A 24,704-nucleotide genomic window follows, 5' to 3' on the forward strand; every position below is an offset into this window, starting at 1 on the left:
GTGGCTACCATAAGTCTGGTCGTACTTGGCTTCTTTTCGTCGGTCATCGCAAACTTTGCTGGTACTATCTCGCCCCCAGAGGGAGGGAGCGTAAAGCCCGAAGTATTTTGACTTGCGATAACTTATGATAGCCGCATATCACGTAACTAAGACATGGACCCTGCCGGACTTGCAAGCGCCCGCTGTCAGGGCCATATAGACCCGCATGGCATTGCGTTAAAAGTCCAAGCGATCCCGTGGGATCCTCAATGACCGAGAGATCGCCTTCTCGAGCCTGGAATAGCCAAGCTTACTGTTTCTAACGCCGTTGGAAAATGACTAGGAACGTATTAACGTCACACACGTGACCTCTCTTGGCGACTGCACCGGACTTGCAGAAGCTTCTCACCAGAGCCACGTAGACCTGCGTGATGACTTACAGCACCAAGAGAGCTTTGACGGGCGAGTCACCACTCTGCTGGCTGGGCTATTTTGTTTATAAACAATGGTGTTGACATCGAAAATTAGCACTGAGTTGGAGTGAGTAGGATGTCTGAGGTTAATGCACTTGTCTAGGGAAGCACAATATATGTGTAAATATGCTCTGACGGGGCCGTCAGCTACGGCACTACCGGATCACGACTCAGGAGGAGCGAATCAGCTTTCTCGTGAACTTGAAGGAGCGATACGCCACCCAAGCAATTGCTGAGAGGGAGCACAATAGTGGGACAAGAGTCATTATAGCACTGATTTTGATAAACAATGCTCTGACAGCATCTGGATGATTCATCATCTACTCATTAGCAGGAGAAAGAATCATTCATAAATATCGAGCAGTAACTAGTAACCACACTTGCCACTAGAACCGCGACTATGTTGGCTACTGAACTTCTAAGGAGGCCTGGCCTCCGCTCAGGCTTCTCTTCACTGGTCATTATCCGCTTGGCTGGTGCTGTCGTAGCCCGAGGCCTAAGATTGCCAAGATCGAGATCTTCCGCGCCGACAATAACTTTATAATAAGGCGTATCCACGTGACTATATGGGGTGGCTACGCCGGACTTGCAAGAGCTTGTCGCCAGGACCATGTATGCCCACATGAGATACCGCTAATAGCCCAAGGAATTCCGCGGGATGCTTAACGACCGGGATATCGCCTTCTTCTTCAATAGGATAGAATAAATAGTCTTGTTAGCGTAAAACAGGGGATTGATGCGCTTGCACCCACTAAAAATATGGAGAAGTTCCAGGTAGCGGTCATCAGAGCGCTATTGTTTAAGCGGGGCACATCCATTGTTTCCTGTTTTTCCCCAGTCGCTTCAGCAGTTAGAGACGTAATTTGCCGTAGACCAGAACCGTAACATAAGCTGACAGCGAAGGTTACCAGAAATGCTATTATGGTGGCTGCTAAGCCTCGAAGGATACTAGGCTTACTTTCAGGCATAGTTATGCCCAAACGCCCCGCGTACTAAAAGTAGGCAGCCACTGCCACTAGCATTCTCGTTATCTGGCCAACTGAGCGCCAAAAGTCACTCGGCTCATCCTCATCGGTCATTATAGGTTCAACTGGCATTCTATTTGTTCTGTGGATTCATGCGGTGGAGCAAGGGTGAAGAAAGCCAGTCAAACGGTATCCTATTTTAGGGCCACCGTCAAAACGATGATAAAAATACAATTAAGTTGGAAAAAGATCGGGAGAAGATAGAAAAAGCGAAATTGACGGAGTTTTAATTCTCAGAAAGTATGCAATGGAACATAAACTTTCTTCGAGTTCTTTATCGGCAATGACAGAGTCGGGTATACAAGTTTTATTTGACTGATGACCAAGGAATCAAGAACTATACCTAAATAGCCTTTAAAGCGGAGGTAGTTCCGCGAGTACCCGAATAACCTAGATGTCAGGTCGCTTTTCTAATATGACAGGATAAAATCATATAAGAACTTAGAGCAGCGCATTTTGGCCCAAATAACAACGAAAGGCAGGCCAAAGGCCATTAGAGAAGGAAAAGAGAGTTGTTTGACTTGAAAAGCGCAGAGTATGGGTCCGGGTTCCCATACACCGCGTTGGTGACGGGTGACAAAGCGCGCTTCAGAATAAACTTGCAACCGTCGATGAGAATATTTATAACCCCGATTGATACAACAACGGCAACCAACCGCCGAATTGTACTTGGCTTCTTTTCGTCGACCATTGCGAGCTTTGCTGGCACTGTCTTGCCCCTAGATCGCCTCAAGTGTGCCAAGCTCGCAAAATATCGCGCCTGCGATAGCTCGTAGTAGCCGTAAATCACGTGAAAAGATACCGACCGCTTCAGACCTAGCGTTCAGAAACTTGTGGGCCCCACCAGGCTGCACCCGAGCCATCAGAGAACGTTTTTTGTGCTGTTTAAATCGCCGAGCACTTGTTTCCGAGAAGAGTGCCGCTAGGCATGTTGCTGGCCTCATTGTTACGAGCGCCGCCATCAGGAGGAGTGCTAGGAGTCCGGCGTCAGGCATGTTGACGCAGCTCAGCCAGGACACTGGAAGCCCGCGCGACAAGCATGCCGGGGGCGCTGCTGCTGTCCTCAAGCGGCATGGCCAGCGTGTCACTTCGTCACAAAAGACACGTACCTATCGCTACACAACTCGCCCCAAGCGTGCTGCTGAGCCGCCAGAACCAGTGCGGAACGCCACGTAGCATCACTGAAAGCTGAACTGGCCATACAGATTGGGCTTGCAGTTTGCCTTGGCACTTCGAAGCGCAGTCACGTGACTATGTGACTCACGTCTGCGCTTCTCGCTTTGCCAAGCCCCGTATTCTTATTCCGAAGCCACCTGAAGGCTCAGCAGTCGTGGACGCGGCGCGGAAGTATTCAGACGGGCACCTAACGGCCTTTTCATCAGCTGAAGGTACTTGCATCCCACGCCTTAAGATAGCACATTATACGACATGACAAATCCACTTTAAAGGCCTATCCGGAACAATTGATCTTGCCGCGAACTAGATTCAATCTTCAGCAGCTCTACCGGCAAGGAAGATCTTGTGCCACCAAGCTTGCAATCAATCAGCCACTATGTCAAACAACTTCACGCCATTCGAAGAGGCGCTAGAGCTTTTCAAGCAGAACAAATTCGTGATGGTCATGGACGATGAAGGCCGGGAAAACGAGGCAGACCTGATCTGCGCCGCAGAGGGAGTGACCCAGGAGCAGATGGCGTTCCTCGTACGGTACTCCTCGGGCTACGTCTGTGCACCACTCACCAACGAAATCGCAGACAGAATTGACCTGCCCTTGATGCGCAGCATGGACGTCAAGTCGTCACAGGACGACCGTCACGGCACAGCGTACACCATAACCTGCGACTTCGCGGACGGAACAACCACAGGAATCTCAGCGCACGACAGAGCCCTCACTTGCAGAAAGCTGGCCGACGCTTCGACGAAGCCCGCGGACTTCCTGAAGCCAGGCCACATCGTCCCTCTGAGGGCCGTCGACGGCGGCGTCCTACAGAGAGGCGGCCACACAGAGGCCGCGGTAGACCTGTGCAAGCTGGCAGGAAAGGCTCCTGTTGGCGTCATCTGCGAGCTGGTGAGAGACGAGGACGGGCTGATGATGCGGCGCGACGACTGCTTTAAGATGAAGCAGAAGTTCGACATTCCACTCATCACCATCGAGCAGCTAAAAGAGTACATTTCTAAGCACAACTCATGAGGCCCCCTTTGATGTTTAATTATCTATCGCATCATTGAAAAACTATATAGCAACGAGACCTTGTATCTAAAAGACGTAGCCGTGCGTCGCCATGGCGCCTCACTTCTTCTCTTTGGGCTTGACTGGAACCAGTCTCTCCTGCTGGCCCCAAACCAGCTTGTGGGGCTGCATGAATTGGTCAATGACTTCATCAGTAACTCTAGCCTTGCGTTCCTGGAATTCCTTAACGAACTCCTGAAGAACGTCGATACAAAGCTTCTTCATTTCTCCGGAGAGGAGCTCGCCGCTCTTGTACTTGTTGTAAACGTCCTCCAGGAACTCGTCATCGTCCTTGAAGAAGCTCAAGTATTGGAAGGCTACGTCCACGTCCGGGTTCCCGCCCAGCTTTCTGTGGTCCTCAATAGACACTTGACCGCCGGAGAAAGCGTACTTATTGATCTTTTTCTGGATCTGCTTTGGAGTGTCGGTCATGAAAATAGCTGTAGTGTCGTCTGAGGCACTCATCTTCGTGGTAGAGCCTTGAAGAGCAGGGAAGAATTTAGAGTGGATCAGCGCAGGCTTGGAGAACTTCAGTTTCTCGGCAACGTCTCTGCACACTCTGAAGTATGGGTCCTGGTCGATCGCGCATGGAATCAGACAAGGTGTCTTGTTTGGAATTCCCAAAACGTCTGGGTACGAAGATGGGAACGCGGAGGCAATCTGGATAGAGGCAAAGTGGAACTTACCAATACAGTCAGAGTCGTTGAAACCGAAGACAGCCTTGGCAGTGGAGCCTGTGATTTGCCTGGAAACTCTCACGACAGTTTCGTAGAAACCGCCGCCCATGTAAGCAAGGTCTGAGAAAATAAAAGTCTTCTGGGGGTTGAAGCCGACAGAGATGATGTCGCTGGCGTTCTGGCGAGCAAAGCGCTTGACGTCCTCGATGGTTAGTTTCTGCTTGAACAAGAACTTTTCGTCGTCGGTCAACTCAATTACTAGCGGAGCGTCGAACACATCCTGTAGCCATTTAGTGAAAACAAATGGTACCATGTGGCCCAGATGCATGGAGTCCGAAGAGGGCCCTCTCCCTGTGTACAGGAAGAAAGGCTTGCCTTGCTCGTACAGATCAAGGATCTTGTTAAAGTCACGCTCACTGAAAAACAAGCCCTTGCGCAGGAAGTGGTGGGGCTTGTGGCCTGTCACCTGTTCGAACCTCTGCAAGGTTTCCTCACCGACAGCCTTGGTTCCGAATTGCTTGATCAGCTTGTCGTAGTCAATATCCTGGGACTGACCGTTTTCATCAACAGCGCCCTCCACGTCCCATGGTGTGATGTTCTGTTCTTTCACGGACAGGTCCGCCAGCTTCTCGCTAGCCGCAGCAGGTGATATTTGTTCAGTCATTGGCAACTCACTGGTAAGTTGTTTGCTTAATTACTATTTTACAGCTCTTCTCGAGCGATGACTAGTCCATACAAGCCAAAATTTTTCAGTAGATAATGCGACTCCGAAGACAGTAAATATCGAAATAGCGAGAATTTGGCCTAGAAAATGCCCTCGTAGTGCCCGCCAGCTACTGCCTTCATCCCAAATATCAGTCTTGGTATTGGAAGGAGCTCTAAAATCTTTTCTCTAGATTGGAAACCCACTACAATCGCTTGGGAAGCAAAACCAGCAGTTTCGTAGACAAACAGGTCCTATGTAGCTTCCGAACGCACTGACGCTGAGCTTCAGCGTCAACTCCGGTCCTTAGCCGCGAATCAAAGCTGCAGATTTCAGATAGAAAGTGTTTTTTCTGTGAGCTTACTGGCACGGGTGTATCATTGTAATAGTATACAGGGAGGGGATACGCTTCTACGCAGAGCACGATTACTCCTTGTTGGCTAATCAATGACGCCGTCGATATGTTGAGATAGCCTGTATATAACATTTGTATTAGAACCAAAGGAAATCCTTCCGCATCGCGGGTTCTTAGTATCAAAGCTCACACACATCTCATCTGTTTAATATTGATTAGACAAAACCCTACAAACAAGCGACCCAAGCAGCGTCAAAATGAACAGAATCTTTGGATATGGCGGGCGCAAGAACCACGAGCAGCTTTTGCAGGACTCCAACAAGGCCATGAACGAGGCACAGCAGTCCATGCAACAACGTATTTCGGGCATTGACACTCAGATTTCACAACTAAACGTGCAATTGCAAGCTATACAACGGAAGATCTCATCAACCAAATCTGCAGCGGGCCAGAAGCCTTTACGGCAGCGCGCCCTAAAGCTGCTCAATAAGCGCAAGCAGCTGGAAGGAATGAGAGACTCCTTGGACTCACAGTCGTGGTCCATGAACCAGGCTCAAATGACTAGCGACAACCTCAGGAACACAATGGTGACTGTCAACGCCCTCAAGCAAACCAATAAAGCTCTGAAAGCTCAGTATGGCAAGATCAACGTTGACAAACTCCAAGACATGCAGGACGAGATGCTCGACCTTGTGGAACAAGGTGAGGAGCTCCAGCAAGTGCTAGCAATGGGCAGTGGCGCCCAAGACTTCGACGACATCAGCGAGACCGAGCTCGATGCAGAGCTGGAGGCTCTTGGGGATGACCAGCTCTACGGAGAAATGAACTTAGAGGGCGACACCGCAGGTGAAATCCCCTCCTACCTAAGCGGGACGGTACCTCAGTTCGTGGATGAAGAGCCCCTATCGGAGGCAGAGGGCAAGCTGGAGACTGCTACGTAGATCGTCTGCTGTTCTCTATGTACGCATATAACATATAATCAAAGCTTCTTTACGGCCATGATGTAGTTGCCAATTCCGGAACATTCGTGAATGGCCCAACCCTTCAAGGGCACATACATGGTGCCTTTGCAGTCCAGAACCTGGTACTGTCCCGCACACTCGTCCTTGAACCATTGTTCTATCTCCTCCGAGTTAATGTACTTTGAGAGGTGGTGAGTCCCAGAAGGAACAACTTTAATAACTCGCTCGGCCACGAAAATGGTTGTGAACCATGATATGGGATCCCTGTTGATTGTACTCAGGAACAGGACACCGCCTCTATTGAGCCGGTTCCACGCGTGTCTCAAAATTTCGCTCGGCTGGTCGACGTGCTCCAGCATCTCCATGCAAGTAACAAGATCGTAGTTTTCTGTCACATCTTCCAAAGGAACAAGCTGGTAGTTGAGCTTGTTCTTGACCAAGGGGTCCTTCTCTGCATGTCCACGCGCAACCTCAATGCATTCTGGAGTTAAATCAACACCATCAACTTTGGATACGAACGGCATCCTCGCCAATGATTCGGTAAGTATACCGCCCCCACACCCTATGTCTAAGACACGATATTTGTGTTTCTGAAGTTGAGAACGCACATCTTGGTCCAGTTCTTGCTCTATGGCCGTTGAAACACGCGCTGGAAGGTGTTCTTTGTAGTTGAAGCCGGGAACATACGTATCAGGGCCTGCCTTGAACTGTTCACGCAGCGTTTTTTGGATGAAGTCCATTCTCGCCAAGTTCATTTTATGAAGAATTCGCTGCGGTCCGGACACATCCCACCAAGAAGGCGCTAACTCAGTAAAATGCAGCACTTCGTCTTGTGAAGCAGCTGTTGAACCCCCTTGGCTGGTAGTGGCGCCAGAAGATACAGGCTTCAAGAACTCGGGATTAAATTTCGTATACGCTCGCTTTAACACTCTAATCATGGTGAATGCCAATTAATTCAAGGGGCTCGAGCTGTTTGAGGCACAAAGGAGACTCAAAACGAATGATGCAGACTTTCCCCGCTTAAAAACCTGGGATATAAGAGGCTTGTCAGCTTTTTTATATTTCAATATTTCTCGTTAAGGTTCATCATCTTAAACAAAGATTTAAGATTTACATCTTCAACCCTACCACAACTTCGACCAAAAGGCAGAAGGCAGGATAAGGCCATAAACATGACTGACTCAGGAGAAATGCTGATGGCCAGCAGATCGCGAAGGTCTAATGCTGGCAATAAAATGCAGAAGCTGATAGACCAGGAGCGGCAGGAGCTTCAAGAAAGGACAGCAGCGCTTGATGAGGACGAAATCAACCTTTTATTTCAAGAGGAAGAAGGTGACGAGGAGTTCACTGCAGATGACAAGCGTCGGAAAGATGATGATGAAGTGTTTTCAAACTCCGAAGACGAAAGTGACGCAGAAGATGATGAGGAAGAAGGCGAAAGAGAGCTTCAACAGCAGGAGCGAAAGAAGCGAAAGCTTTCACAGAAGAAGAAGATACCAGTGGTGAAAAAGCGCCCTAATATTGAGACAGCAGCCAAGCCTCAGTATGAACAGCCTAAAGCCGAAAGCTTGCTCTTAGGTAGCCGAAGAACCTCTAAAAGATCGTCCGTTGTCGCCAATAAACTTCAGGTATATGAAAAGCTTGCAAAGGCAGAGAAAAAGAGAGTACAGATTCAAGACCGCCTTAGGAAGAGCAAAGCAAATTTAGCGTATGTGGAGCTCACTCAAGAGGATAGGCTGCGCCAAGCGGAAGAGACGGAGAAGATAAATTTACAGAGTCTTAATAAATTCAAAGAGGAAGAGATCTACAAAAAGGAGACCAGAATTGCATTACAACTCCGGAAAAAAGCCAAGTTCGCCATGGGTGAAATTATGATAAGGATCAACACGTTGGGGTGGAGATTGACGCCTCTTATGGAGGTGGAAGACAGGCAATTTTGGGAACAGCAGCTTTCAAAGAGACATAAAAAGAAGAAGAAGTACACTAGGAGAAAGAAAGACAAATCAACAGAAGCTGTAAGTGAGGGCTCTAAAACAGTCCCCGATGGAACGAAAGAAACTAATCAGAGCCCTGAGAATGAGGGCAAACGTGAAACAGAACACAGCAAGCAGCCTCTTCCCGCAGATTCTGATTCGAGTGACAAGCTAATTGCTCCCAAGCTAGAAGACAGCAAATTAGAGGAAACAGAGACAATGTCTGCGGCCGAGGAGAGCCCAGAGCCAGCTGAAATGAAGATTAATGAGAAAGGTTCACATGAGGACAAGACGATTAACGAGGAGAGTGATGCCGTTCATGAGCAAACGGGCAGCGATCACAAGGACCACGATCAAAGTACAAACTCGGAAAGTAAGTTCGAAATCCCAAATAAAACCGAATTCGCTGCTGAGAATGGCGAGCACACCGATGTAGCTTCGAGAGCTGGAACACCTAATGCTCTTCCAATAGAAGAACTCCAATCTTCGCCAGTTCTTTCGACAGAAGAAAATGAAAATAAAAGCTTGCCGAAACAAGTCTCTTTTGCAGCTGAAAACGAAGTCACTAAGTTTGATTCTTCAGAACCTGCAAACACTGTGCCATCTAGAGAGCAGTCAGTTGAATCAGAATTATCAAGGCAGACATCTAAAGAGCCCACTGAGCAAGACGAAAAAGACGAAACGGACGCTTCAGAAATTTATGAAGGGCCAGAACAACTAGTTGGACGAAACTTCATCACGCTATATGCCTACCCCGAAGAAAATCCAAAAGTCCACGATGTGAGGCCATATATTTTTGGCCCCCAGTGGATGCAGCCTCTTAACTCTCGTTCAGAAGATGTTGAAACTATTGCAAAAATATACAACAACCAAGATGAAAGCAACTGGTCTGATGTTGGCTCCTCCTTGATACCCGACTTGTCAGCACTTGAAAAGTTTCCCGCATTTGGAGAATATGACAAAAAGCTTTCAACAGAAGTCGCAGAGGAGACAGACACGAGACTTCAGCTCGAAATCAAAACTCCAGCTCCAGCTGGTGTGTTTTTGCCAAATGGTATACGGAAGAAGTGTCTGATTACAAATCGGGATTGCCAGTACTTCGATCCGAAGAACGGTGTGCCGTATGCAGATGTTGAGGCGTATAAGACGGTTCAAGAATTACAAGACCCAATTGGCGATGGAGGTAGTGAAGAAGAGCCGCGCCCGCAGTACAAATGGTTTGGATTTGCGCGTGGTGGTATATTCCTTGACGTCCGTCAGAAGCCTGCCAAAGGTGTCCCCGAAGGTTTTTAGTTAAGTAAGTTCAATGATATAGAAGGTTTTGAAAGGTTGTTCTGATCTAGATGTGTTTGAGCGAGTTACATACCATACGCACCATCGTGCTATAAGCTCTCACAGAGGGGTTGAGGCTAAATTTTTGGTTGACGGCGCGGTACTTTTGCAGGCTTGACTCCAGCTGCCTGCCAATTGGCCTATTCAAATCCTTGTTGTAGTAGTTCCATATTTTCTGGTTGTCAAATATTCCCGTACCACTTTCAGGGTTTGGAGGGGGCAAAAATTTGTTTTTCACGTTCATCATGTACAAAAGATTACGAGCCCGTGTCATCCCCACATATAGTGCGTTCTTTTCTATTGGGAAGTTTGAATTTGAACTACCTGATAGAAAGACAACAGGGAATTCTAAACCCTTCGATGAATGTATGGTTGAAATTTTAACCGCTCCAAGGTCATGTATGTTGCTGCGCTCGTTCGCAGCATGCTGTATGAAAGAGGAGTGCTGATCCATCCAAGTCTCCAAGAACCACTCTGTGAGCGAGACGTTCTGTGGTCTGGTACTGGAACACAATTTCAAAACGCCCAGCATCTCTATCAAGTGCTCTCTGAATATTTCTAAATCATTTTCATTTTTTATTTCGTCCGGTTTAAAACCAATTTGATGAGAAACTGTCACCAATCTTGAAATGATCGAGATAGCTGTTAGCGGCTGGCTAGATTCCAAATATTCCAGCAAAGGCTCCAAGTGTCTAACGAAGCTCTCTATTCTAGTTCGATTAGACACGCCGGTTGGCCATTGACGGCTTTGTGAAATGAAATTCCACAACGAAATATTTGCCTTTTGGGCTTCGCCGAAAAGTGTCTGTATGGATTGGTTACTCACGCCTTTTAGTGAGCTCAGTGTCACGATCACGCTAAAATCACTCTGATGCTGGCCCGCTCCTTCAACGAATCTCTTCTCCCTACTGACTAGCATACACGTTTTCAGTAAGTCAACAAGAAACTTGATATTTTTGTCTGATATCCAATCTGGCTGTGCTGTCAGCTTTTCAGTAGGTATCCCATAAGAGGAAAAGTGATCGCCCACGGCTTTAAGCTGGGCGTTTGTCCTTGTAAGAACTGCGATATCAGACAGCTTGACTGAATTACTGACAAGCTGACAGATTTTGTCCGTGATAATCTCTAGTTCTTCCAGGGGATCCGCGATGTCAACCAGTGACGGTTCGATTCCCATGGGTTCTTTAGAGAAAAATGCATTGTTATTTGTTACAGCTCTGGAAACATCCCCAGCTACAGCATTTGCCCATCTTGTTATTTCAGGTGTCGATCTGAAGTTATCATAAAGATGGAAAACTTTCAAGTTTTCAGGAGGGCGCATACTTTCAAGGAAGCGAATAACTGATCTGTTGTCTCCGAGAAAACCGTAAATGCTCTGATGTGGGTCGCCAAAAAGAAATAGCTGTTTATTTTGTGATATTGCCGAGAGGAATGGGCCTAAAGAAGGGAAAAGATCTTGATATTCATCAACTATCACGACTTTGTATTTGTGAAGCAAGCCGTTGGTCATTGACGGTAGTTCGCTCGCTTGATTTGCAGCACCTGATCGTAAGTACTTTGTCGCTAGTGAAATGAGTTCCTCGTTTGTAAAAACTTTCGATGCTTTCATAATTGTAACAATTTGTTCCATAGCAGCATCCTTCTCATTGACTGTTCCTTTGGCCTGGTACTCTCTGAACAAACGCTCAAACATTTTTGGGGTGAGAGTAGTGCCACGACGACCCGAAACGTATTTCTTCAGCAAATTTGCAGGAATGAGCTTTGAAAGACCCCTCCATCCGTTCTCCTCTATTATATTTACTAAACCTTCATTTTCGACAACGACTCGGTTGGCCAGGCCATGAATAGTGTAAACACCAATCTGAGCAACAAGATCAGTCAAAACGTCCCCCTGAATTCCGTCTGTTGTTGTTTCTAGCTCACTGAAAATACTATTCAACTGATTGATAACATTGTCAACAGCTTTATTGGTTAGGGATAGTACTAACACCTCGTCCGCCCCAACGATTCCTTTCGAAATGAGTTCTCTAACTTTGAGCATAAGTGTTAAAGTCTTGCCAGACCCGGGGCCCGCTATCACCTTTACTGTTGTGGCAGGTTCATAGGCGCACTGGATGACTTCGTTTTGTGATGGAGTTGGAGTGGGCATTGATGGCTCAGCACGGCTTTATAACACTAAGGCAGCGTGGAACAAAGCATATATCATCAAATCATCCGTTTCTAAGCAAACAGCTGACAAGGTGAATTTGTTCTTCCAGCTGTACTACAATTGTCACTTCTTTTCAAGGCCTTGAATTCTAAGTCTCGTGATTTCACGTGATGGAGCTGAAAGCTTCAACTAGAGCTTCAAGATGGGTTTTAGTTTCCTGAAAAATCAAGGAAGGCTTGAATGCTGTATCGTCATGTTGCTGTCTTTCCCTGCTAACATAGTTCTGCTGGAGAGCGTTCAATAGATAAGTGTAATTCGTTGCCAGAAATCTCTCAGGGTGATTTGTCTTCTTGCTGCATTTTGTCATGACAGTTTCGAAGTCGTTCCTGATTCTGATGACAGAATTATAGAGAGGTTCAGAACGTTCGTCAATGTGTTCTTTCTGGGTCATGGATAACATAAGAATACTGTTCAGGAAATTGGCAAATTGTACGGTGAGGTCTTGGATTGTGGTGGAGGGGTCGGGCTCTTCCTTTCTTGCGGAATGCGTCTTCGCGTGAACAGATATGGGGAAATTCCGGAGACTTTCACATTGGAAGTCAACAAGCTGCTGAAATTTAGGCCACAGCAGTATCAGTTGTCCATCAAGATACTCGTCCACAACGGGGACCTTTCTGCGTTGTGACTCAAACTGCAAGTGGTGAGAGATCCAGATACTTATCAGCACCCCAAACATGTCAAAGGTTGGCGTGACGAGTCGTTTTGTATACGCCATCGCGTCCTCAAACGTGGGCTGAAAAATCTGTTCCAGAATACCACGGAGATCCTCAACGTTATTGCTAACTTGAAAAAAGTCATTCAAAAAGGTAAACTCAACGGAACAATTATCTAGAATGGCTAGGTTTAAGTTTTTGAAGCCAACCTCCAAAAAGTTTGGCGCGTTGTTATTTTCGGCTATCTGTGATACCATAACAGTGTTGTCTTCTTGCGTAAGGACTGACAGTCTCTTTTCTATCTGAAAGTAATCGTTGATTGCCGCGTCAGAAGGATTAGAAGAGCCGATCATCGACGATTTATATCCGCCTGAAAAGTAGCTCGCAAACCTGCCAGAGGCGGTAGCAGAATTAGAAAGGCCGCGCCCTAATGCATAGTTAGAATCGATGGAAACATACTGGAGAATAGTGAGGGACCGCATGTATCGACTGAAGTATTGTTTGTAGTACCATCTCATTGTATAAGCATACGCCTGTCTCAGTTCCAAAGCTAGGGAGTAGTTGTGCTTCACCAAGTATTGAAATATTTCTTTCACTTCCAAAAGCTGGCTTTGTATCCTTTGTGAGGGCACGGTGCGATGATCCCTCAGTATTTTGATTCTCGACACAATAAACTTTTTGCTCCTCTCCAGGACGAGCGATTGCAAGACGTCCAGAAGTTCGCTCAGCTTTGCAAAGTCTGATGGCACTTCCCAGTTCTCTTCTTTATACTTAGCATATATCTCCTGCTTGTCTTTGATGTAGGCAGCATTCTCAACCCACGAAGCATTTATCTTGCCGCGAGTGATCTGGGAAACAACCTCAGGAGAGATTATAAGGTCATTCACCAAAGGACTGATTCCTGCAAGGTCCTTAGAGTTCTCTTGTGATAGCTTATTGAGTTCTAACGACTTACCCCTAATCAAGCTGAGGTCTCTCGTCAATGACTTGAACTTGTCATTCAGGCCCGAAAAGTAAGACTGCAATGGCGGTATCTTTTCTTCAATTGCTTGTTCAATGGCCTTTGATCTTTCTTCCAGATTATGAAGTTCCGTTAGAGAGGAGTTGTCAACTTGGAATCGATGTTCCTTCGCATGTTCCAAGAAACCCTCATAAAGGTCTGTACCATCAGAGGGGGGTATCGCCTGAACTTGGGTTCCGAGGATTGTCTGCAAAGCGTCCATGTCGAGTGTTGCGACTTCCGATTTTTGATGCAAAGTGAACTTTTTGGAAGGCGCTCGAAAATGTTAATACTTGACACTTCGAAGAACTCAGGCCTTGATTTGAAGAAAACTCTCAAAGAAGCCCGTATCTTGATAATATGTAATGCTTACAAACCTCTAACTTTTGATATCTTAGCAAGCATACCTGCTAGCTGTAGGTAAGTGCCAACACCCTCCAGAATTCGCATATGCGCGAAACCTATTTCGCGAATCATCTCCAACCTTACAGCTTCTTTTATCTCATCTAGGTTTTTAGTGACACGGAAGCAAGTTGTTACTATGTCGACTGCAGAGTACCCCTTGTTCCAAAGCTCCTTGAAGAGCGCAAGCGACTCGTCTAGCGAGGGTGCAAGCAGCATACGCTTTACTATCAGCGGGTGAGGGGAATCTACGATTTTGAAGACGTTCTCACCGTTAACAAGGCCGTAGCCAGCAACAGTACTCTGTAAGTTATTGAGCGCTTGTCGCATGTCTCCTTCAGCAGTGAAGATGATCGCTTCAAGCCCATCATTAGTGTACTGGACGTTTTCAGCCTGAATCACCTCAAGCAACCGCCTCAGTACTTGGTCGTCTTGCAGCTTAGAGTAACGCAAAATGGCACACCTACTCTGCAGCGGCTCTATAATTTTGTTTGACTGGTTGCATGCAAAAGCAAAACGAGTAGTGTTAGAGTAAATCTCCATAGTCCTTCTCAATGCCTGTTGAGCACCGGCAGTCATAGAGTCTGCCTCGTCCAGAATCACGATCTTGTGTCTCCCAGGGGGCAAACTGCACTTCTTCTGCGCAAACTGCTTGATTTGGTTTCTGACAACGTCTATTCCTCGATCGTCAGATGCATTGAGCTCCAGCACTGCCTGTGAATATGCGTTTCCCAGCAGTTCATGGGCCAGACAACTCACCGAGGTGGTCTTACCAATACCTGGTAAGCCACTGATAATCAAGTGTGGCATATTACCATCCTGTGCAATTTGTTGCAGGCGGGTTATCGTTTCCTCATTACCCACAATATCCTTCAGTAGATGTGGCCTATATTTTTCGACCCAAGGAAGCTCCAGCTTCAATGCATTAGCAGACATGTTCCGGGCCTGTTAGAAAGTATTTGGTAAGAAGCCAAGCCTGTGGTGATTTCTTTGATCTAACTTTCGATGCCTCAAAACTGGACCACTGGCCACCTAGAAGCTTCAAGATCTTCCCGTTTCGTTTTCATCGTTAAATGAAAAAAAATACTACGTGAAAGAAGCGATGGGACGCGATGAGCATTCCATAGTACGAGCGTGAGCAACAAAGAGAAGCCGGAAGTATTGTCCAAATGAGCGACTCCAAACCAGAAAAGCCAATAACCATGCATCCTCATCCGCTGCCCCCTGTTCCGGAGGGCATGTCGAAGTCGCAATGGAAGAAAGTATGGAAGAAGAAGCGGTTTGAAGAGACTAAAGACGAGTTTGCCAAGATCCGTAGGGAGAAGAGGCAGAAGGCCAAAGAGACCAGGAGGGCCAAGATCCAGGAATACTTGGACCGCGGCGAAGAGGTGCCTGAGGACCTGCGCCGCAAGCCAAGAAAGAACCAGGACCAGAAAGACTCGGGAATCAACATCATCTTGGACTGCGCATTTGACGACCTCATGAACGACAAAGAGGTTGTGAGTTTGAGCACGCAGATCACACGAGCCTACAGCCACAACAAGCGCGAAAACCACTTTGCCAAGGTCAAAGTGACAAGCTTCAACAAGCGCCTGCGGACCCGCTTCGAAGAGGGTCTCAAGGACGCACACCACGATGAATGGAAGAACTTTGAATTCACTGAGGATCCTACTCTGCCCACGGAAAACTCCGTATACCTCACTGCCGATACCGACGAAACCCTCGAGAAGCTGGAGCCGGGTACCAACTATATCGTGGGGGGCATTGTCGACAAAAATAGACACAAATTGCTGTGCTACAACAAGGCCCGTGAGCTTGGCATCCCAACCAAAAAACTACCTCTAGCCGAGTTCATTAAGCTCACCGGCAGAGAAGTGCTAACCTGCACGCACGTGATCCATCTTATGCTGAGATACTTTGACAACCTCGACTGGAAGGAAGCCTTTGAAACCGTGTTGCCTCAGCGCAAGCTAGAAGAAGCTGAAGCCGCCGCCGAGGCGGCAGCAAAGGCTCAGTCGCCACAAGCCGAGTCATCAGAGCCCTCTAGCGCTACATCCGAAGAAGAGCCCCAAGACTAGAACTAATAACATATAATCATTACATACGAACAAAGATAGAGATACTAGAGGAAGCCAAGATTTCTCCTTTTCAGATCATGGGCAGTTGCAGAACCATATACAGCAGCGCCTGGGAATTCAGGCTTGTATGCTGTAGGCTCGCGTCGGCCTACGCTTTCAAAAGCACTTAATCATTATCCACGAATTTAATATTAATATTAGCCTTGGCGGCTATTGTAACTAGAGCCTATCCCACTCACATCCCGTATGTCAGGAAAAGGGCAAAATGCGTTATCGGGGCCGTGAGTTGGTACAGAACTCGCTATTGGACGTTCTAGTATTTCATAAAGCCGAGACATGTTGGTGGCGAGGGGATAACCCTAATATAAAGCAGCAACTAAGCGCTGAGCGCCGCAGCCGAGAGCTATTACGGAGTTCTTGTATCGATATCAAGAAGCTCGGCCCGGTTGACTACTATTGGCCCATCGGCACAAATTACACGCGCAGGATCTAGCTGATTTGATTGTTATGCCAAGAAGGAAGAGTCGGGGAGAGTTTGAGAGCAACTCCCTGGGTTTTGAGTTCCAGGAGGAAAGCTGGAGTAAACAGCGAGAAATGGTCCACACAAACCTTTGAACTTCCATTGCCAAACAGCAAGGTCACTTTCGGTCCTTTGTTGACCATTATGAAATGCGCTAAATGCTTTCACTGGTCCACAGGAAATAATAGACATCAAGAACGGCTAGCACGCACAGCTGCGCGTTATATACCATGCTCGATGCTCCCTTTCCAACTGCGCTTGCGCTTGCCTTTGTCTTGAAACACTGCACGACTGTGTAGTATACTCAACTCCATGTGCAACGGCACATCCCCGAAGCTTGCGAGCATGCGGAATGGACCAAAACACATTATGTGCGCCCATTACCGAGACCTGTCAAGCTGGAGCATGAATTGGCCGCCTTTGGCATAGTCTGCCAGCTGCACGGCAAATGCCAGAAGCCATGTCCGCTCACTCGAACGGCTTTCATCTTCCGCCGACTGCTAAGCGCACATACATGAAGCTATCCGGATAGAGATCCGCTACAACGGCAGCCAACATGCAAACAAGTCACCCAGGCCTGCCTTACGTCGGGTTTTTTCCCGGAGTGTGCAATCGCACTGGCTTTCGCGGGAAGTTGTGACCGAACTCTGGTCTGAGCGAGAATCGACGGGCTAAAATTACTCATGGGGTCCAAGTTCTTCGCACATACAGCGCAGACGGGACGCATGGAGGGACATGTTCCTATATCGCGGTGGAATAATAGCCCATATCCGCCGCGAAAGTGTGCGTCTCGTATGTGGTGCCATATGTGCCATGCCTAAAAATTTCCAAGCGCTATGACACAGCAGCAGTCGGTTGACGCGTGGAAAAGAATAAAAAGCAAGCCTTTTCCAAGTCCTTTAAGACCGGCGAGGACTTTCCGCTTATTCAACAAACTCGCAAGTGATACAAGTAGCTCAGGCTTAGTCGAGACTACAATTTTCAGAGCTTTTTTTCCTCAACCCTACAGAGCATAATTACTATGGTGCCGATAGTACTAAATTCCCAGACGGTTAGCGGGATCACCGGTTCCATCTCTATTGCATGCTGGATCATTGTATTTGTGCCACAGATTTATGAAAACTTCTACAGAAACTCCGCTGAAGGCCTGTCGCTTCTATTCGTCGTGTTGTGGCTGCTGGGTGATATCTTCAACCTTCTCGGCGCTGTGCTGCAGGGTTTGCTGCCCACTATGATCATCCTGGCAGCTTACTATACCCTCGCTGATATCGTGCTGCTCGGGCAGTGTCTGTTCTACGGGAACGAAGAGAAGGTGGACCCCGTCCACCTGTCGCCTGCCAACCCTATCAACGAACGTGTCCTGGAAGATGTGTTCAACGAGCACCAGCCCCTCCTGCACGACCATAAGCAAAAGCAACAACGCGCTGAGGTTGCTGTGGGTTCCTCCAGTGTTTCGGCCCAAACCACCCAGGAGGTCGGTCCAAGAGCTGAGAACGACGAAACCCCATCCACAAAGAACTACATCGCCAATGCGGTCCTTGTGACTAGCGTATTCCTTGGTGGCTTTCTGTCCTGGTATCTATCGTACATCCGCGATCCAAACCCCATCGGTGCGGAGCCTGATCTTCACATGAACTGGATGGCCCAATTTTTCGGTTACTTGAGTGCCGTTCTGTACTTGGGCTCCCGTGTTCCACAGATCTTGCTGAACTTCCAGAGGAAATCATGCGAAGGCATCTCATTCTTGTTCTTCCTCTTTGCTTGTCTCGGAAACACCACTTTCATCATTTCAGTGCTGAGCATCTCTATGGAGCCACGCTACCTCCTTGTCAACGCCTCATGGTTGATTGGCAGCATTGGAACTCTGTTCATGGACTTCGTCATTTTCATGCAATTTTTCATTTACGAGAATCCTAGTGACACTAGAGAGACTGGGGTCGCCGTCTAAGCACCATTTAGATATTCCTGGGCAAATAATAAAAAAGGTTTCTTGGAGCACGACAGTTCATCGCAACCTCAATGCTCCGCATTAAAACTTTTCTCACGTAGTTTAGCATGCTTCCTAGAAGTTTGACGCGACAGAGCGGAGGAAACACAAAAAACGCACACTGTCAATCAACACCTTCTGGCAAGGAACTTATTTAATTCACAGAGCTTACTCTTAATTCACAAACTATTTACTCTTGCACATTCAAGCACATCTCAAGTGAGCAAGCTGCAAGAGAGAATCGCACAGGCCGTGAACTATCCATCAACTATTATGCCACTACTTTCCAACCGAACCTACCATAAAGACACAAAAAAGTGCTCTTTTGTGGACAGAACCAATCCCTACGATTTGCAGAACTACGACATCAGAGAAGACGACGAAATCACCTCTTCAGATGATGCTGGCTTAGAAAGTTCTGATGCAGGCTACGAAGATGAATATGAGGAAGGATCATACAACGTTTCTAGTGGACCAAACACTGCGGATGAGGGCTCTGCCAGTGCGAGTCAAGGGGAGAAAGGGAAGAGACCAAGGAGCGCTTCGCCGTTTAAAAGAAGTATTAGCTCGCTATTCAAAAGACGCGGGTCCCGCGACTCCTGTGTTGAAGAGAAAGAGCTTGACATCGCTGACGAAGATGGAAGTTGCGCGGCAATTCCAGGCATCGATCAGGTGCAGAGTGATGCCGCGAGTTCTTCAAAATTTTGGAGATCTTGGAGGTTGAAGCACGAGAGACACGGCAGCGAGCATGTGGACGAGAACAACGACGTGGAGTCGGATGCTTTCGCAAGTGACAAACAGGCAATCTGTACTGACGCTACCGTGCCATTGCGGCATGGAAGCAACATTGAAAAGCTAAGCGAACTTCAAATTGAGAATACGTCGCTCGAAATATTTGAGACTGATCGCGAAGGCAATCCTGACGGAGCGTTTGATGCCAGGAAATTGGATGAAAGTCCCACGTCCATTGCGAGAGGCTTACAACTGAAGACAAGGCTTGGCATCGATTCTGCCGGAAGTCAGCAACCAGAAAAGGATTCAAACCATGGGACACTGGGATACGCTGAGGGCGGTGATATCATGAGCGCGAAAGTGCCGCTTTTACCATCTCCTTCAACTCCGGTTGAAGAGCAGATATTCTGGAAGAAGAATGTGCCAAAAAGCGAGTTTCAGCACTATGAGAGTATCTATTTGACTCCAAAAGATTACGTTGCTCTAGAGGACCAATTCGACAGGGTCCAAGTGAACAAGAATTCTAGGACTTACCGCAACTTTGTAAACATCATTGAATTGTTGGATGGAACCTCTGAAAACACGTTCCAAATGTTTTCGCTCGAAGAGTTTACCACTGCAGTGCTTGGGTTGGTAAAAGGTGAACCAAAAGAACACAAGGGCGTGCGTCCTGAGCACCATGCCAAGCTCGATAGGACTTCGTCATGCGATGACCACTCAAGCCTCGAACTCAAAAAACAAGACAGAAGTTCATCCAGGATCAGGGATCTGGAAGAAGAGCTATCATCGCTCAGAGAAAGGTATGACTGTAGCGTCGAAGACGCTTACAATTGCCGAAATGAGCTTAAAATAGTCAAGAGCGAGCTGGAAGAGACCCGCCACGAGGTGGACAATACAATCAATAGGATGGATAAAATAAAATCCGACTTGAAAGAGGAAATCAACAGACGCATAAGCACTGAAGAAACTCTAAGAGGGGAACTAGACATTGCGGCCGAGTCCGCCAAAAAGGAACTTTCCAAATCGGAAGAGCTGCGCGACAGTCTAATTAAGTCAAAAAACGAGCAGGAAGCACTCCAGGCAGAAACTCTAGTTTTGAAGGAACAAAACGAAACGTCAAGATCTCGTATCAACGAGCTGGTACAGTTAGTTTCCCAGCTAGAGGCAGAAGCAAGGAAAGCCAGGGAGGAAAACAGCCAACTGCAGCAAAGCTTTCAGGAGAAGGACGTTTTAGCCACACATGCCAAGATGGCAAACGTCAAACTCCAGAAAGACTGTCAGCGAGAGCGCTGCAAATTACTAGATGGGAGGCGTGAGCTGGACTTGCTCAGGAGACAGATGGAACTTGCTGCTTGCCACAAAGCCGAGGCTTTGCAGTTCATGGCACAAATGATGATGTCCTTCCGTGACGTGCTGTCGAAGGACACCTTACAGGAATGTGACTCGTATTTGGGAGCTATCAACTCAAACCAGCTTTTTAACCGTGCGTTGTTCAATACTGACGGGGAGATGACCGAGCGGCAGCTGTCAGATCAGTTTGGACAAGAATTGCAGCGAGTAACCGAGTTTTACCGCGACTTCGCGAAGAAGCGGCTACTTGATCAGATATTTGCGAAGCACATTTCCTATATGAGATCGAACCTCTTCCTCTCTCAGCAACTCAAGGGCCTGAGACAACAAGGACAGGATCATGAAGAGTATATCTCAAGACTTTTGAAGGATTGCAAGGCCCAAAGGGTCTTGATTGCAAAACAGGACAATCGGATAGAAACTATGAAAAAGGTGAAGCAAAGCGACTTTAAGACTGGAAGCATTCAAACCTAGGCATGAGCCCGAGTACTCGAAGCCTAGTATTTACTTCTTAAGTTTTTAATATTCTTGTGTACGATGATAAAGTTGACGCGACAATGCGATTAATACGCGTATGGCATTCTGAAGAGAATCAACTCATCTTGGTGAAAAATCTTGCAGAACAGTTAAACCACAAGGCCAACGACTCTTTAAACCATGTCATCGAGTCGCCCCGAGCTGAAGTTCTTTGATATCTCGGAAGAACGAGGATTTTACAAGCGCTTCTCGACCCTACCAGAAAAGCCACCGAAAACCATCAGAATCGTCGACAAGGGCGAGTACTACACGGTTGTTGGGAATGACGCGCTGTTTGTCGCGGACAATGTTTATCACACAAATTCTGTGTTGAAGGACTGTCGGATCGACCCAAGTACGGCGAAATCAATCCAAGAGCCATTGAAATACGTTACAATCTCTTCTCAAGTACTCTCAGGATTGCTGAAACTGTGTCTACTGGAGCAAGGAATGAAGGTTGAGATCTATGACAAATCCTGGAAGCTGCTCAGAAACGGATCACCCGGAAACATCGAGCAGGTTGACGATTTAATGAACATCTCATTGGATTCGTCAATTGTTCTGACAAGTATCAAGATTCAGCCTAATGCCCAAGAGGGCAATTGCGTCTTGGGCGTCTCCTTCATCGATAGTAGCTCTTACAAAATTGGCATGTTGGATATTGTGGACAACGAAGTCTACTCTAACCTGGAAAGTTTTCTCATTCAGATGGGTGTGAAAGAATGCTTGCTGCCAGATTTGAGAAGTAACGAAACTGTGGCCAACGAACTGAAAAAGATGGTGGGCGTGCTGGACCGTTGCGGCTGCGTTTCGACTTTCGTCAAGAACTCGGACTTTTCTCACAGGGACGTGGATCAAGACCTGGTAAAACTGGTTGGCGACGAGCTTTCCATGTCTTTGATGAAGTTTTCCAATCTGGCACTTGGATCGTGTAACGCTTTGCTGAGTTATCTTCAGTTGCTGAACGACGAATCCCAGCTTGGGAGGTACGAGCTGGTTCAACATTCTTTGACGGAGTTCATGAAGCTGGACGCGTCGGCACTCAAGGCCCTCAACATCTTCCCAACAGGCCCCAGCGGGGCCAGTGGAGTGTCTGTCAGCCACGGCGGCGGAAGCGGAGGAAAGGTTTCCAGTATTTTCCAGCTGCTGAACAAGTGCAAGACCAACGCCGGCGTACGGCTACTCAACCAGTGGTTGAAACAGCCTCTAACAGACCTTCAGGCCATCCAAAACAGGCACGATCTCGTGGAGTTTTTAATCGACCAACTTGAGCTGAGACAAGTGCTACAGTCTGATTACCTGCCCTTGGTCCCGGACGTTAGGAGGTTGACCAAGAAACTGAATAAAAACGGCGGTCTCGAAGACGTCTTGAAGATCTACCAGTTTGCTCGGAAAATCCCAGAGGTCTCTCAGGTTCTGGAAGACTACTTGGGCAACATGGACGGGGGCGACTCCATCAAGCCCCTCGTGACGGAGACGTGGCTCCAGCCACTTAACGCGCACATAACGCCCCTCGACAAGTTTCAAGAGATGGTGGAGACTACGGTCGATCTCGAAGCGTACGAAGACACTAACGAATTTATGATAAAGGTCGACTTCAACGAGGACCTGGCCAAGATTCGGGGCGAGCTGGACGCCCTCAAGGACAACATCAAAAGCATCCACTTGGATGCAGCAGAGGACCTGGGCTTCGACCCCGAGAAGAAGCTCAAGCTGGAGAACCACCACATGCACGGGTGGTGTATGCGACTGACCAGAAACGATGGAAAGGCGCTCCGTCAGCACAGGAAGTACCTGGAGCTGACCACGGTGAAGGCGGGCATTTACTTCAGCACCAGAGAGCTCAAGCAGATTGCTGAGCAGACCGCAATCCTGCAGAAGGAATACGACAGGCTACAGTATGACCTCGTGAAAGAGATCGTGCAGATCACGCTCACATACACGCCGGTGCTGGAGAAGCTGTCCATCGTGCTGGCAAACCTGGACGTGCTGAGCGCGTTCGCGCATGTGTCGTCGTACGCGCCAATCCCATACGTGAGGCCCCAGATGCACGGGCTGGGCACGCAGCGCAAGACAGAGCTGATCGGCTCGCGGCACCCGGTGCTGGAGACGCTGGACGACGTGACGTTCATCTCCAACGACGTGCGGCTGGAGAGCGGCAAGAGCGAGTTCCTGATCATCACCGGGCCCAACATGGGCGGAAAGTCCACCTACATCCGGCAGGTGGGCGTGATCTCGCTGATGGCGCAGATCGGGTGCTTTGTGCCCTGCGACACTGCGGAGATCGCGGTCGTGGACGCGGTGCTGTGCCGTGTGGGCGCGGGCGACTCCCAGCTCAAGGGCGTGTCCACGTTCATGGTCGAGATGCTCGAGACCGCGTCCATCCTGAAGAACGCCACGGAGAACTCGCTGATCATCGTGGATGAGCTGGGCCGCGGGACCAGCACCTACGACGGCTTCGGCCTGGCCTGGTCCATCTCCGAGCACATCGCCCGCAACGTGCGCTGCTTCGCGCTCTTCGCGACCCACTTCCACGAGCTCACCTCGCTCGCGGACCAGGTGCCCACCGTCCAGAACATGCACGTCATAGCCCACATCGAGGACGCCCGCGCCAGCACCCACAGCGCCGACGACATCACCCTGCTCTACAAGGTCGAGCCGGGCATCTCCGACCAGTCCTTCGGCATCCACGTCGCCGAGGTCGTGCAGTTCCCGGCCAAGCTCGTGTCCATGGCCAAGCGCAAGGCCGCAGAGCTCGAGGACCTGAAGCACGATTCCCAGGCTCTGAAGCGCCAGAAGTGCTCTGCGGGCGAGATCGCAGAGGGCACCCGCGTGCTGAAGGACGTGCTCAAGGCCTGGGCCGCCGCGGTCCGCGCCGAGGGCCTGCACGAGAAGCTCTCCGACGACGAGAGCCAGGCCCGCGTGCTGGAGCTGCTGAACCAGGTCTCCGCCGCCTCTGCCCAGACGGACAACAAATTCATGAAGGAAATCGCTGAATTGCTAATGTGAGTGCTGCCGTCAAGACATCAGCCTGCCAGCTTCCGGCCTGCCAGCTCACCCTGCCAACCTCCGGCCTGTCCACCTGGCCGCGTCCTCCTGACCTTCCCTTCCTCGCCCTCTCTTCCTGGCCCTCTCTTCCTGCACGCCGGACGCCGTCTGCACGTTATCCGTTGTTTCCTGCACTGCGCACCTCCAGCCGTACAGGTCTAACACGGGCCCAGTTCCCGTTGGTCGTGGTTCCCATCGTTGCTATGCGCTTTCGGGGCGCGCAACTTGCTGTGCTCACATGATAGTTGGCCGTGGAGAGCAATTATAGTTTGCGGTCGGTAGACGTCCGAGTGGGTTCGATGATGAGCAAAGAGCCGTAGTTTTGCATCGGACAGCCGTTGTTTGCGGTCAGCTGGGGAAAGAATAAGGTATAAATGGGGAAGAGTTGACAATGAAGTTCTTGATGGTAAGTAGAGTAGTAATATTTTGTTGATCATAGTTCTAGGAAAGCAGCACAAGACAGCTAGTTATCCTTGACAAACAGAAGAACTAGACACACA

General features: G+C 48.5%; 13 protein-coding genes across 13 annotated transcripts; 7 read left to right on the plus strand and 6 right to left on the minus strand.

Annotated features, from left to right (window-relative positions):
* Positions 1–1,970: 1,970 nt before the first annotated feature.
* On the minus strand, positions 1,971–2,168 carry KLTH0C09724g (KLTH0C09724p; the record flags this gene model as incomplete). Its single annotated transcript, XM_002552595.1, has 1 exon — positions 1,971–2,168. One exon carries the CDS (start codon positions 2,166–2,168, stop codon positions 1,971–1,973), a length of 198 nt encoding a protein of 65 aa, XP_002552641.1.
* An 861-nt stretch (positions 2,169–3,029) lies between these two features.
* RIB3 (3,4-dihydroxy-2-butanone-4-phosphate synthase RIB3) lies at positions 3,030–3,668 on the plus strand (the record flags this gene model as incomplete). The annotated part of the gene is made up of 1 exon (XM_002552596.1): positions 3,030–3,668. One exon carries the CDS (start codon positions 3,030–3,032, stop codon positions 3,666–3,668), a length of 639 nt encoding a protein of 212 aa, XP_002552642.1.
* A 99-nt stretch (positions 3,669–3,767) lies between these two features.
* WRS1 (tryptophan--tRNA ligase WRS1) lies at positions 3,768–5,048 on the minus strand (the record flags this gene model as incomplete). The annotated part of the gene is made up of 1 exon (XM_002552597.1): positions 3,768–5,048. The coding sequence occupies one exon, from the start codon at positions 5,046–5,048 to the stop codon at positions 3,768–3,770; it is 1,281 nt and encodes a 426-aa protein (XP_002552643.1).
* A 651-nt stretch (positions 5,049–5,699) lies between these two features.
* Positions 5,700–6,383, plus strand: VPS60 (Vps60p; the record flags this gene model as incomplete). The annotated part of the gene is made up of 1 exon (XM_002552598.1): positions 5,700–6,383. One exon carries the CDS (start codon positions 5,700–5,702, stop codon positions 6,381–6,383), a length of 684 nt encoding a protein of 227 aa, XP_002552644.1.
* Positions 6,384–6,421: 38 nt separating this feature from the next.
* COQ3 (hexaprenyldihydroxybenzoate methyltransferase) lies at positions 6,422–7,342 on the minus strand (the record flags this gene model as incomplete). The annotated part of the gene is made up of 1 exon (XM_002552599.1): positions 6,422–7,342. One exon carries the CDS (start codon positions 7,340–7,342, stop codon positions 6,422–6,424), a length of 921 nt encoding a protein of 306 aa, XP_002552645.1.
* A 234-nt stretch (positions 7,343–7,576) lies between these two features.
* Positions 7,577–9,670, plus strand: VPS72 (Vps72p; the record flags this gene model as incomplete). Its single annotated transcript, XM_002552600.1, has 1 exon — positions 7,577–9,670. One exon carries the CDS (start codon positions 7,577–7,579, stop codon positions 9,668–9,670), a length of 2,094 nt encoding a protein of 697 aa, XP_002552646.1.
* Positions 9,671–9,716: 46 nt separating this feature from the next.
* Positions 9,717–11,858, minus strand: HMI1 (ATP-dependent 3'-5' DNA helicase; the record flags this gene model as incomplete). The annotated part of the gene is made up of 1 exon (XM_002552601.1): positions 9,717–11,858. The coding sequence occupies one exon, from the start codon at positions 11,856–11,858 to the stop codon at positions 9,717–9,719; it is 2,142 nt and encodes a 713-aa protein (XP_002552647.1).
* A 163-nt stretch (positions 11,859–12,021) lies between these two features.
* VPS52 (Vps52p) lies at positions 12,022–13,794 on the minus strand (the record flags this gene model as incomplete). The annotated part of the gene is made up of 1 exon (XM_002552602.1): positions 12,022–13,794. One exon carries the CDS (start codon positions 13,792–13,794, stop codon positions 12,022–12,024), a length of 1,773 nt encoding a protein of 590 aa, XP_002552648.1.
* A 146-nt stretch (positions 13,795–13,940) lies between these two features.
* Positions 13,941–14,909, minus strand: RFC4 (replication factor C subunit 4; the record flags this gene model as incomplete). The annotated part of the gene is made up of 1 exon (XM_002552603.1): positions 13,941–14,909. One exon carries the CDS (start codon positions 14,907–14,909, stop codon positions 13,941–13,943), a length of 969 nt encoding a protein of 322 aa, XP_002552649.1.
* Positions 14,910–15,142: 233 nt separating this feature from the next.
* TRM10 (tRNA (guanine(9)-N(1))-methyltransferase) lies at positions 15,143–16,051 on the plus strand (the record flags this gene model as incomplete). Its single annotated transcript, XM_002552604.1, has 1 exon — positions 15,143–16,051. The coding sequence occupies one exon, from the start codon at positions 15,143–15,145 to the stop codon at positions 16,049–16,051; it is 909 nt and encodes a 302-aa protein (XP_002552650.1).
* Positions 16,052–17,592: 1,541 nt separating this feature from the next.
* On the plus strand, positions 17,593–18,519 carry YPQ1 (cationic amino acid transporter; the record flags this gene model as incomplete). Its single annotated transcript, XM_002552605.1, has 1 exon — positions 17,593–18,519. The coding sequence occupies one exon, from the start codon at positions 17,593–17,595 to the stop codon at positions 18,517–18,519; it is 927 nt and encodes a 308-aa protein (XP_002552651.1).
* Positions 18,520–18,831: 312 nt separating this feature from the next.
* On the plus strand, positions 18,832–21,114 carry SPO21 (Spo21p; the record flags this gene model as incomplete). Its single annotated transcript, XM_002552606.1, has 1 exon — positions 18,832–21,114. The coding sequence occupies one exon, from the start codon at positions 18,832–18,834 to the stop codon at positions 21,112–21,114; it is 2,283 nt and encodes a 760-aa protein (XP_002552652.1).
* A 183-nt stretch (positions 21,115–21,297) lies between these two features.
* On the plus strand, positions 21,298–24,165 carry MSH2 (mismatch repair ATPase MSH2; the record flags this gene model as incomplete). Its single annotated transcript, XM_002552607.1, has 1 exon — positions 21,298–24,165. The coding sequence occupies one exon, from the start codon at positions 21,298–21,300 to the stop codon at positions 24,163–24,165; it is 2,868 nt and encodes a 955-aa protein (XP_002552653.1).
* Positions 24,166–24,704: the final 539 nt, after the last annotated feature.

The sequence above is a fragment of the Lachancea thermotolerans genome, assembly GCF_000142805.1.
Source record: "Lachancea thermotolerans CBS 6340 chromosome C complete sequence".
NCBI classification, from domain to species: Eukaryota; Fungi; Ascomycota; class Saccharomycetes; order Saccharomycetales; family Saccharomycetaceae; genus Lachancea; species Lachancea thermotolerans.